This window comes from Solea solea, chromosome 10, assembly GCF_958295425.1.
Source record: "Solea solea chromosome 10, fSolSol10.1, whole genome shotgun sequence".
NCBI lineage: Eukaryota > Metazoa > Chordata > Actinopteri > Pleuronectiformes > Soleidae > Solea > Solea solea.
Window position 1 is genome coordinate 17934390 of NC_081143.1, and position 12606 is coordinate 17946995.

A 12606-nucleotide genomic window follows, 5' to 3' on the forward strand; every position below is an offset into this window, starting at 1 on the left:
GGTGAAAGAGGCTGAAACAGTGTGTTTTCTCTGAGTGATTTCATTTTCAATTCAAGTTTTCATTTACTATGATTTACAGCTTGACATATTGGTCTGGCTGTCAGTTAAAAACTGATGTCTATAACCAAACAATCAAGTATAAATGGTGAGGGGAAGTTAGGGAAATAAAACAGCAAACATTTAGGAGTATGATAAACCACCACTCTATACACATGTCAAAGTCATGGATAATCTGAAGTTGTTTATAACATCATCGTTTAAATCATCTGAGAAGAGCTTGAAGGAAGCATTGAACTGTATTATTAAATGAAGTTTTATTTGAAACACCATTCATGAATTTATTTTTCTTGAAGGAACATATTCCACCACTTGTCAATCAATGCTGCTAATATTTGATAATGGCCAAGACACAACAACAATTGTCTTAATCGTGCAACTGTACACTTAGAGTCTGTCTCAATTGTAGTGTGCATAATAGTAATAATACTCTGAAAAAACAACTTCTTATGGATTCTGGTATTGTGTTTTTTTATGTTTTTCCCCCAAATGTATACATTTTATAATATGCATCACCGCACAACAAGGATATACAAAATAGTGTAAGCTCCAGTGGGTAAATAAACACGTAGTAAACCATGGAACGTTTAAATGTGACGCTTGATCAAAGTGATACATTTGTGCTATAATAGATGAAATGAAAGCATGTTTCAACATCTTTCACCTCTGTCTTTGTTCCGAGTTTCCAAAAAACACAACTCATGTCCTAAATTTCTGTCATTGCACAATGATGAAATCGACTGTCAAATATTGAACCTGTCCAGTGTTGCGATTGTGGACTTTTTCCTTGTGTATATTTTACTATAAAACTAGACCGACTGAGCTGCAGAATAGAGAAATTAGCCCCGAGCAAAGACAATTATTACAGATACGGCAAGAGAGAGACATACAGAGAGAAACATGTTTGTTGTGTGTGCCATCACTCTGCTATGCTTGATGTCTGTGAGCCATTCAGCTCCGGTCTGTGAGAAGTTGGTCCAACCTTTGGATCAACTGGATCGTCATCACTTGGAGGGGAGCTGGGTCTTAGTTGCAGGCTGTCTGAAAGATCCTGATGACCTGGAGTACTACAATACCAGAGAGAGTGCCGTCATTCAATTTGCCAATGCCAGCGAAAGCTCCGAAATCTCCTTCAAACGCATGTTCGGATTCAATGACAGCTGTAAATATACGCACAGCAACATCTCACTGGAAGGCAGCGGATTCACGTTTGATGGCAGCACCCTCACGGTGACCTTCCTCTATACGTCCTGTCCAGACTGTTTGGTGACTCGTTTTGACTTACCAGGCAAACTGAAGCGACTGTACGTGTTCAGCAGGAGGAGGGCGCTGGAGCAGAGCGAGATGGAAGAGTTCAAGAACCAGTCGCAGTGTCTGAACATGCTCCAACCTATTGTGATGGATCCTACTAAACAGCTTTGTCCAGAGCAGGACTCTAAAGGGGAGGAGATAACAAAAAGCTTGAGACACTCATGATATTTGGTCATTCTAAACAAACATCTTGTGAATAAAAATGTCAACATAGTGTTTTTTTTGCATCGACAGCATTTGTTACAAAAGTGTAATATTGTTGCTTATATTGGCAAAACATTAAGTAATGAATTATAAATTAAACTCTCAAGACAAAACTCTTATCAAATGGTTAAAGGTCAAGGTCAAATGTATTTAAAAAGAACACCTGTTGCCCCAAAGTGCTTTAAATGCTTTAATAAAGTTAAAGGAAGCAATAAAGTACAATAAGTAAAATCACCAAATAAAAAGGAATCAGTGGAAACAGCACATAAAAAATTGAGAAGAAACACCACAACCAGATAAATAATAAATAAATAAATAAAAAGGCTGAACTGGTATTAAAACTAAAGCAAATAAATAGGTTTTTGTTCCATAGTTTGGGGCCTGCATCAGAAAAGCCTCTGTCCCTTCGAGTTTTAGTCAAGCCTCTGTGCTCTGACTGGAGCAAGAAGGTGCAACAACTTGGTCAAGTAGGGTGTTGCAGAGTTTTGCAAAGATTTAAAACCAAACAGAACTGGATCCTGTAGGTGACAGGAAGCTATCATGAAGCCAGAACAGGGATGATATGATCAAGGCTTTTTGGTCTGATCTTCCCCAAAGTGTAAAGTAACGCAATCGTACGAAATGGAAATGTGAATTACTTTTTCAAGTTCCTTTTGGGGAAGATTAGATGTAACCTTCTCTTAAAAGCCTGATTTGGAAAAAAAACCGCAACTTTTTACAAATGAAATGATCTGATAATCCATTTTAAAAGCATTGTCAATGAACACACCAAGAGGACCAAGAATATTGTCAGCACCATTTTAAAAGATCAGGTTTACCACATTTTTGTTAAGACATAACAAATTAAAATCCATTCAAGATTGAACATAAAAATCTGAACATCATCAAAAAACAATGAAAAGAGACATTGTGTTTTTAAAGATGGATCCCAAAGGCAGCATGTAAAGGAGAGGGCCTAAAACGGAGCTTTGTGGGACCCCACAGCACTGGCCAAGATGGACAGCGAATGCCCTATCTAACAAGGTGTCCAAAATATGTCTTCTAATTTAAGAATGAGAATAAATCTGAGTATAAAGACCGAATAATAAACTACTGAACAAAATCAGTTGGAAGAATAATTCCACTGGTCACTGAGGGTTTTTAATTTTAGTTTTCATTTATTATGATTTACAGCTTGACATATAGTGGATATTTGTATAGAATTAAAATGTATTCAACAAGATATAACGTGTCAGCTTTAGGTAAGCCAGGCAAATATGAAGAATAAGAAAAGACCAATTCCTCCACTCTTAAGATGCTGCTTGTATTGGCCAAGCAGCACACTAAGCTGAACAGGGAGTGCATTGCAGGAAACCCACTGTACTGGAGTACTGTAATCTGAATGACATTTTAAACTGTGGAGCATGTCCAACTTTGGAGTGACACTTAAATTGACTGCCTTGGTGTGAGAGTGGCTATGATTGGAGTGTGACTAATAGATTGTGGTCAGCTGATTACAGCTCGGGCGTAGAACTACCATGTCCTGCAGGAACTAACACAAGGCTTCATTTAACTGAGATTTATTAGCAGGTGTGGTCATTTAACATAGTAAATGTATATGAAACGGAATCTATACTTCACATTGGCCTGCATAATTATGTTTTTTAGGCAATCACTTTTAAAATCCCAAAGATCCAGTGTGTAAGAATTAGATAGTGAAAGTGTACATAGTATTAAAGGGCGGACTCCTCCTCACACCTCCCTTTCCCAGATGTCAGGGCTTGTTCTAAGACTATGAAAACTATTGTAACCGTATATACACTTATACAAACATACTACTGGGTAGAACATTCAATTTATGTAAATAAACCCTCCTAAATATTACACACTGGACCTTTAAGGTCCTACTGTCAGTTGACATTGTTGCATATTACCACATAAAACAAAATTAGGTCACGTAAGGGTTCATTTGTGAGGCCCACATCAGGTTGTTTCTAATCCACAAAATAACAAACAAGTGAAATGTGCAAAAGAAGTAACTTTATTTATAAAATGATACCCAAACTGTCACCTGTATCCAAGACAAAGTGTTAACAGTTAACCAGTGTCAATCATCTTGAGCATAAATATAATCAGTAACTGTTCTGCTGAATACCAGAGCGCTGCATTAATCAGTAGCTGTTCAACAAGTCAACGTCCTCTGCAGTGAGAGCTGAGGAGGGCAATCGTTTTGTCGGAGGGCTACGATGTTCGCCGTCACACCCATCTGACTGGTGAGGTCTTTTTTTGACACCCTGACAGGAATTCTTCACTCGATGGTTTTCCTTAAAAGGATCCTGATTCTCAGGTGTATGATTATTGGCTGCTGGTCTGTAGAAATGCAGTCTCTCACTCTTGGCCTCATCTGCACTGTCACATACCAGGGGTGCTGCTTTCAGGACTTCTCTGACAAACTTCTGCCTCCCAACTACAAAACAAAAAGCATTTCATTACAATGGCTAAGTGTAGCGGTACAAAATCCAGTAATTTAAGGAAATGTGTAAGGAAAGGAAACCTACAAAAGCGAAGCGCTGATGTTCTTGATGCTTCGATTTTCTTCTGTTTTGGCATTTGTGAACTATTTGTTTCCCACTGATTTACGACCTAAAGACACAAGTCGAGCATTTGTTAAGGATTTGCAAACAGGGCAACAAATCTAACACCTAAACTTGTATCAGAACCTGAATATTCAGATTACCTGCTCTGCCCAGCCTTCAGTTTTACACCTCGAGTGATCAAAGGCATCCAGTGGTTCCTCTGAATAAATGAGTCCCAACACTTTCAATATCGTCTTCTTCAAACCTGCACCAAACTGAGGGTAAAAATCCCATTTACCCATCAGCGTGACATTAAGGTACAGCCCAATGTTGACTGACTTACCTTCAACCTTGTGCCAGATACATCGAGCTTTTCAAGTTTGGGCAGGCATGTGAGGTATCTGAGGGCCCTTTCTGAGATAGGATTATCTGTATGAGAGATCAGGAATAACTGATCAGCAGTGGGAAAAACATGCAATATGAGATAACATTGTTGAATATTGTGATGACAATATACATGATTTTTGACTCAAGTGTACAGTGTTTTCCTGCTCTGGCTTCTTTGCTCATGTTTCTTAGTTCTTAAAGTTAGTACTTTATACTTAAAATCATTACACTTAAAATAATGTAAACATAATCATTTAAATCCAACTGCAGTCTATTTTATTACCCACTGAGTAGTTCATTATTTAGAAGAGTTAATTATGCTTAACTATGAAGTATGAACACTGTGCATGTTGATACTGCAAACAAGTGACAGGAAATGATGGGTATTTGAGTGACTAGTGGCATACATGGGAAGATAATATTCTCATAACTAACAGGAAACATCCAGGAGCTGAAGACAGTCCAGTCCCTTCCTCAATATCCGGATAGGTGCTGTCAGTCTTTGTAATCCAACATCAGAGAGGCTGTTGCCACCAATAAAAAGATGAGTCAGGCTGCTAAAAGATGAAAACACACAATGACACAATGGTGTTATCTCTTACTAGATTCTCCACACATTTTGGGACTGAGATTAGGACGTGTTTTATTACTTTGCTAATGAGGTAGATGTTAGATGCTGGAATATCTCGTGGTCATCGTCCAATCTGCAGCCGAACAAATCCAAGGACTTCAAACTGTGGAATGTTTTTATTTCATCCATCCTCTCGTGCAAGAGGGGGAACCTGCAGAGAAGGGGAGGAGAAAATAAAGGGGTGAGAAGAAGTTTGCATTTTGTGGAAGTGGTTGAGAAGTGAAACTCACCTGTTTCGTAGACAGAGGGATCCGAGCACCATCTGCCCATAAGCATCACCGAATAACTGCAGGGCTTTTGGAGAAATGTCTGTGTTCACAAACACACGATTCTCTTCTGCAGCTGCAAAAAGCCTGTCTCCCACTTGCTCTGGGAAACCTACTAAAGAGTCCACGTGGTGAATGTTGTCAGCGACGAACAACAGGGTGATGTCAAAGAGAGATTTCGTGGAGTATCTCAGACTTCCCTCCGCGTTGTAGGTGAATATAAAATGTTCCTTTTTCGGCACAAACGGATTTGTTCTCCTACATGAAGAAGACACTGGCTTTGGCTGCGAAAGGACGACCTCGCTGACACGCCGGAGGGAACCTTTCTCGCGGACATAAACGCTATCATTGTCCATACTCCACACTTTTATTTCACAGTGAAGACAAACTCAACTCATGCACGTTTAGCTAACCGGCTAATCCACCTTGAGCACAACACAATCTGTCGTTTTTACTCGCTACGAACGATGTCATTGATTTCAGATGAAACCTATTTGAAAAGGAGCAAGTACCGATCCCCCTTTTACAATTGTATAGTTTGATACGTACAGTATGTGCGTGTTTATTCACGCTGGACGTCGGTTTCCTGATGGTTGTACCCACAGAAAAAGTTGGGAAAGTTGCCTCTTCCTGCGTGCCGGTCTTTTCACCTTCAAAACAAAAGCCGTTTACCATTACACGCTTGTTTAAGGATCCGGTGACAGCATAAAACAATACTCCTACCATCAAACAGAAGTAAAAATACTTGCAAAATATTGGAAATAGATTTTATACAACACTGCTAACTATACATTTCATTTAGTAAAAAAGTAGAACTTTTATTTTGAAGAACATCAACTAACAGGAAAAAGCTTTGTTTACGTGTTTAAGTAGCGCTAGCTCAGGTTACAGAAATAATATTATATTACTTTTTATTGTTGTTCCTACTGTTATTGTCGAAAACCCTCTCACAACGTGTCTTTTTATGTGTTCGGAATCTATAACTGCACATTACATCCCACAACTGTGGAACCATATTAACTGTCTTGAAAAACCCAGAGAATAGTCACAAACACATCCAGTGATGGACATAGCAAATGCCTTTGGGGCAGCATGAGATGGCTTTTCTAGTTAAATTGTGAACTGCACTGTCAGACAGGTATACAGTCATGGACGAAGCATTGAAATTGTTCAATCAATCAATGTCCAAATTGTTAATAACAGCTATTTTGATTTTGGCTGCCATATAATACATACCGGATTGTTAATACTGATATATGTAAATGTGTGTAAGGTTTATGCCACAGCGGCCCTAAATTAACAGCATTGGTAATTATCAAACTTTTTTTTTATGTTTCTGTAATGGTTTATACACCAGTATTTTTTAATGCTAAAATATGATTATTGTTACCCATGAATTTTCAAATTTACTGAAAAACTGAAAACATTGTAAAGCACATTATTTCTTTATTAAGATGTCAAATTATAGTTTTTATTCATATCCCTCAACTGAAAAGTTGTTTTAGTGGTTGAATCTTATGCTTGATTAAGTTCTGACTTCTCAGAGAAGCCCAGTGAGCTGGCTCAAATCTGTTTTATTCACTTTGTATGCAGTTTACTTGTCCCACCTGGTGGAATGGTCCCCTCCAAAGGGGCAAGGGACAGGTGTCAGGGCTGATATATGAGGGAGGAAAATAAATAAGAAAGGACCCCTGTACACAAATATGCATTAATTATTTGAATTTATGTGGACACGAGACTGGACAATTCCACCAATTGTGTTTTTTACGGTCTGTTTTGTGGAACTCCTAAATGTCACACATCTGAGACGAGACACTAAAGTGCTGCTTCTTTTGTTCCAGGTCAAAGAGGAAATGTGGTGTTCAGAAAAACACAGTTAGTCAACTCTTCAAGTTCTGATTAAATATTTATTAGAACTGGTACAAATGAATATTTATTCACACCATGACACACCAGATATCACCGTATGCCTCTCTTCCCTCTGCTCTGGTGTATTCTATGTAAAACTTGATGGTCAGTTTATTTCTTCCTCTGTTTTCTCAATGGCTCTCTTTTCTGGACAGGTCCCCTTGTTAGGATCCATCACAACAGGTGGAGGTAATTTCAGACAATCTACTTGAGCTGTGAAGTCCTCCATCTCCTTCTGCGTCACCTCCCTCCTCCTGCTGAACAGGTAAATGTTCAAACTCTTGTGTGTGGCCGTCTCCATATTGACACCAACCACCAGGCAGTCTGGACAGGTACTGAATAGGGTCCCAGTGAAGTTCCAACTCTGTCCTGGCATGTTAAAAATGTGGCCGTCCAATGTGATTTCATGGTGTTCAACTGTGCAGTTCATGCCATTACGGTGGGTGTGGTAGTAAGAGGAGTTGCTGTAATCAATAGTTACACTGTCTTGTCCTTTTAAGACTTGAGCATCAGCAGGGTTTTTCAGACTGCCTGCAACCAAGTTCCATCTTCCCTCTAAATGATGAGAATCCAGTTGATCTGAAGGCCGGAGTAAATCTTCACAGGCCAGAGGAGACGAATGGCTCACGGACACCAAACAGAGAACCGCAACAAATACAGCGAACATTTCCATCACCGTCTGTTGTCGGATTATTTGGATCACAGTTCAGTTGCATAGAGATGTCTCCTGGTCAGTGTGTCGAGCAGTTTTCTGGTTTTATAGAGGCCTGTATTTTCGCAATATTGATTAGTACGGACGAGACCTCCCATATAATGCACTCTGTCCGGGAAATAGAGTGGGCCCATGGGTAGTCAAATAATGTCACAGTTAAATAAACAAAAAGCCCACAGTTGTAATATTAGTTCTTTTAAAATCTGGTTGTTTTTTTTACCCAGAATACCAATGGTCTTTTGGACTTTAACACAGTATCTTAATAATTAATTCATTTTGACCTCTTTACTGGGTTTAACCCTTAATAAATCATTCATTTGCTGACATGGGGACCTCCCTGCTCTGGTTTCAAGTGAAAGATGGAATTGAGGAACACCGTGGAGCCAAAGTTTGAGCTGCTTCAGTGGTTTGGTCTGGATGAAGCCCCTCTGTAGGATCCATCAGAAAATGTCACGGCATGCTGAGACCCTCAACCTGAGCGATTAACCCCTTCATCTCCTTTTAATCCACCTATAACTTTTAGAGGCAGCAGCTGGGTGGTTCAGGGACACCAAGCAGAAGAGATCAATGGCACATGCACCGAGTATGTGCCTGTTAATTTCACTGGAACTTGTTAACCTCATCTCACACAATTTGTTTTGGTTTCCACTGGGAAGTTTTGTATCAGAAAGCAGCAGTAGTACCATAATAACCGGCTAAATTATTGGAATATTAAATCAGCAAAGGACAATTACTGTCGTCTGAAAGTAAAATAATAGTAATAGTTGATCTTAAGTTTAATCGATGGCTTCATGCGCAAATAGACACTTACACAAATACAGTTACGACTGTAAAGACATTGTTCGTGTTCGTCCGTTGTATTGATTTTAAAAAGATTAAAGATGGAGATCTCTCTGCGGAGTGCAGTTTTAATGATGTGAAAATGTGCGACGACTCAGCAGCGTGTGTACTCCACTGTGCATTTTAACCCTCACTAATCTTTTTATGAGGGCAGTTTAATGACTATCCCTCCACTTTATGTATTATAGGGAGACACACGTGATTATTTAACAAAATCCCAAGACCCCGCTGGAACTATTTTCCCCGTACCAGGCTCTGCTCTGACTCTTGAGTGGTGACTACAGTTTTCAGAGGGAGAGATGACAGACTTCAGGCAGCTTTGACAAGTGTCATAATCTCAGTGGAAGGATTGTTAGAGGCAACAACGGGCACATCCTCTCGTGAGCTCAGCCTGTGATCCTGCTCCGTCTGCACAATCACTCACTTGGATCTTCCTTCTTCCTTTCAGGGGAATATTCGCCACAATTTAAGCAGAATTGTGTGTATATTGTATCCATTCATACTGCAGTTATGTATACAAGTGTTTTATTTTTTTTTTTTAAACTGGTACACTGAAGGAAGGATAATTCACTAAATCTTCAGCTCACAAAGTCGGAGAACAACGCTCCTCTAGCTTCTTTTGTGAAATTGGATGATGAATTCGAAGTTGAAACTGGGAGCCTTTCATATCCCTGGATTCAGGAAGAGGCAATACTGTGAAAAAAAGTCACTGTTTTTATGAATAGATAGTGTTAGATGAACATCCAGTTTGTCACTCATTGTTATGTCAGTTTAATCATCACACCATTCATGAAGCAGACACTCTGTATACAGTCTACACATCCATGCAGGGAGACGTTTCAGAGAGCTTGGACCCAACTATTCAAAATCTTATGGTGCGCGCATATATATATATATATATATATATATATATATATATATATATATATATATATAAAAAATCACTTTTCTCTTTTAAAACTGACAGTAGCCCACACATATTCAGTGTTATAAATTTGACAAATGTATGAATCTATATTACAAAGTGAATACAAATGTTCAGATCCAATACTTGGATTAAAAAGTATCTAATAAAAGAAAATCAATAAAATAATTCAGCTTTAAAGTAATTCAATTAGAAGAAGATCCTCTCAGAACCTCCCCACGTCTTTGGACGTGTACATGTAGACACAAGAGTTAAAAAAATAAACGCTATCTGTTATTATGCCTCACTGCATCTACATTTTATGATCCTACGTAGCTTGGCTGGCTCATCTCCTATGTGATCCAAATGTAATCAAATTCAAACATCATGCGCGTGACAACAAATTTAAAATGCAGTCCTGGGTTCGCGAGCTCCTCAAGGCACTTAAAAAAAAACAACAACCAAAACTGATAAGTCCATGTCATTTTCTCCACGCTTCATGCAGAAGAGAGCTTACTTCCTCTTGGATTATCAAAGCTCACGAGTGGGATGAGGAAGTTTCAGGATGAATACAAAGACTGTTGGCTGAGGGTGGTCGAGGGAAGGGAAATAGCTTGTGGCCATAGTGATTAAAAAGTGGGTGCATTAAATAAAAAGACGGGGGGGGGGGGAGTGTGTTCTGTCTCGAACATCAGGAGGTCAGTGTAAGGGATATTGCAGACTGAAGAGGGAGAGAGGAAATGAATGTACAGAGAGGACATTTACATGACAGAGCAGCACTGGCAGGTTTTGCGTTTGGGTGCTTCAGTCTCCTCTCCCTGACGAGCCCTCACTGGGCTGTGTGTGTCTGTATTGACCGGGCTGTTTACTTCTGCTGCTGCTGCTGCTGCTTCTGCTCTGACACTAGGGGCTTTGACCTGAGACAGAAGAGGCTCCTGCTCTGCCAGCACTGCCTCTGTCCTCTGGTTCTCGTGGGGATCGGCCAGGGGCACCTCCTGAAACTGGTCAGACACGGTCACAGGATCTTGGGCTCCCTCTGGTGACATTACAGCTTCAACTTCAGCTATGGGTGTGACAGCGGAGGGCTGCGTCTCAGAGTAAACCGGCACTGAAGCCATTGCAGTGCCCTCTAGAGCCGTGGCCGGAGGCTGCAGTTGCAGTTGTGTTCCCTGTGCTTCAGCTTCAGCGCTTTCGTTTGTCTCGATGTCACCCTCCACATCTCCAGCTCCAGTATCTAGTTGTGCCTCTGGAGCGGATTCAGGCGCTGTGCTCCGATCTGGCTGTGTAAACGTTTCTGGAGCCGTTTCTGTTTTTATTACCTCCTCCACAATTTCCCTGTGATCTTTGCTCACTCCTTGATGTGGCAGGGGCATTTCCTGCACAGACTCCTGCTCGTCTGCCTCGGGTGTATTAGCATTATCCTCAGGCGCATCATCAGCTTCATCTGTGACAATCACACACTCTGCTCTCATCACCAACGTTCCTTCGTCTTCGCCCCCATTCAAGTTGACCTCTGGAACATGTCCAGGCTCTGCCTCAGGGACAGCGAGACTCAACCCAGGTTCCACCCTCATGGAAAGGACTCCTTCCGAAACGCTGAAGGGTTCCTTGGCCTCGTGATTATCATCTTTAAATGCTGCTCCTCCACCGTTAGTTAACACAACCGCAGTTCCGTCCAGTAGAGGGCTTTGGGTTATATTTACTTCCGCATCACTTGTTTCTGGAGAAAAAAGAAAAAAAGGCATTCAATAAATATTTTGTCAGTAAAAAGAGGAAATATCTGGGAGATTACATTCATTTTGAGATCAAACTGATCAGAAAATCATGTGGCGTGAATCTGCAATCACTGATTATTATTCCTTTGTGGTTGGTGTCGAGCAACATGACTTGATTGCAATTAGTGGTCGCTTTGCCACCTGATTTATGCATTCTAATATTGTGCATAAAATCTTAAACGGTACTAAATAACACAGAGAAGTCATTCATCTCTGATTATAAAAGTCTTCTATTGTCATGAATGGAGGCTTTCGCAACAGAGGAGAACGTGCAACACACAATATTGGTGCATTACAGCTAGAAACAGAGATGTAGACTCTCATAACCACGGAGTCATAGGCAAAACAAGGGATGATGGATGAAAACTGAGCAGAAACTTAAAACTAAAGATGACGACAAAGTAACTGAACATTAATGTTAACACAAGTGAATGAGTGAATATCTTATTTTAAGTGTGCTGGTCCACGTCAACAATATGAGCAGGATGTTCCCCGACACGTTCATACACCCACTGCCCTCTATAAATACATGTGATTCACTGGAGTTCCATCTATTATATGTCTGATTCAAGATGGGTGAATATTCATCACAGCATGTCTGGACTTATTAAGTGGAGGTGTGCCCCGGATCACTCCTTCCTTTATTGTGCAAATCTCTCACTATAAATATGCACCATGTATCACATCTGCAGGGGTCTTTGCAGTGTTTGTGGCAAAGAAACCCCTGTGAGAAGAGAGACCTCAATACCCACCTATTGTTGCCGTTGCCTTTGTTTCTCCGTTCTGCACAACATCTTGGATCGTTCCTGAGGAGGAAATTATTGCAGGAATGCATTGTTTCAAATAAAGACAAAGGATAATTGCCAGTTCAAGTACCAGCAAAGATGCACAAATGTGACATTAGAAAACAAAACTGAATAAGATGTGTCGTCTTTCCCCCCTCCCCCCCCCCCACAGATAATAACCTTAATGTGGGCCAAGGAAACAAAACCCTCTTTCTGTGTCTGTGTACATGCCATGAAAACATGATTAAGTCTTTGTTGTGGGGGAAAAACA

General features: G+C 40.3%; 2 protein-coding genes across 6 annotated transcripts in view; both read right to left on the reverse strand.

Moving 5' to 3' along the window:
* Window positions 1–3574: 3574 nt before the first annotated feature.
* Window positions 3575–6048, reverse strand: lrrc42 (leucine rich repeat containing 42). Of its 2 annotated transcripts, none has more exons than XM_058639638.1 (7): window positions 5376–6048; window positions 5165–5296; window positions 4950–5068; window positions 4471–4556; window positions 4289–4402; window positions 4110–4194; window positions 3575–4018 (listed from the first exon to the last, which is right to left on the reverse strand). In XM_058639638.1, exons 1-7 carry the CDS (start codon window positions 5765–5767, stop codon window positions 3723–3725), a joined length of 1224 nt encoding a protein of 407 aa, XP_058495621.1. In that variant the 5' UTR covers window positions 5768–6048; the 3' UTR covers window positions 3575–3722. The 2 variants fall into 2 exon arrangements, with proteins under 2 accessions (XP_058495621.1, XP_058495620.1); XM_058639637.1 differs by having other exon boundaries at window positions 4950–5071; window positions 5376–6046.
* A 1250-nt stretch (window positions 6049–7298) lies between these two features.
* The window catches only part of palm3 (paralemmin 3), a 32290-nt gene continuing 26982 nt past the window's right edge, over window positions 7299–12606 (reverse strand). For all 4 annotated transcript variants that reach the window (XM_058640565.1, XM_058640564.1, XM_058640563.1 and 1 more), the window contains exons 7-8: window positions 12303–12356; window positions 7299–11495 (exon numbers count right to left, since the gene is read on the reverse strand). In XM_058640565.1, coding sequence (XP_058496548.1) covers window positions 10537–11495; window positions 12303–12356 — 1013 coding nt within the window. In that variant the 3' untranslated portion in view covers window positions 7299–10536. The remainder of the gene's footprint in view (window positions 11496–12302; window positions 12357–12606) is intronic.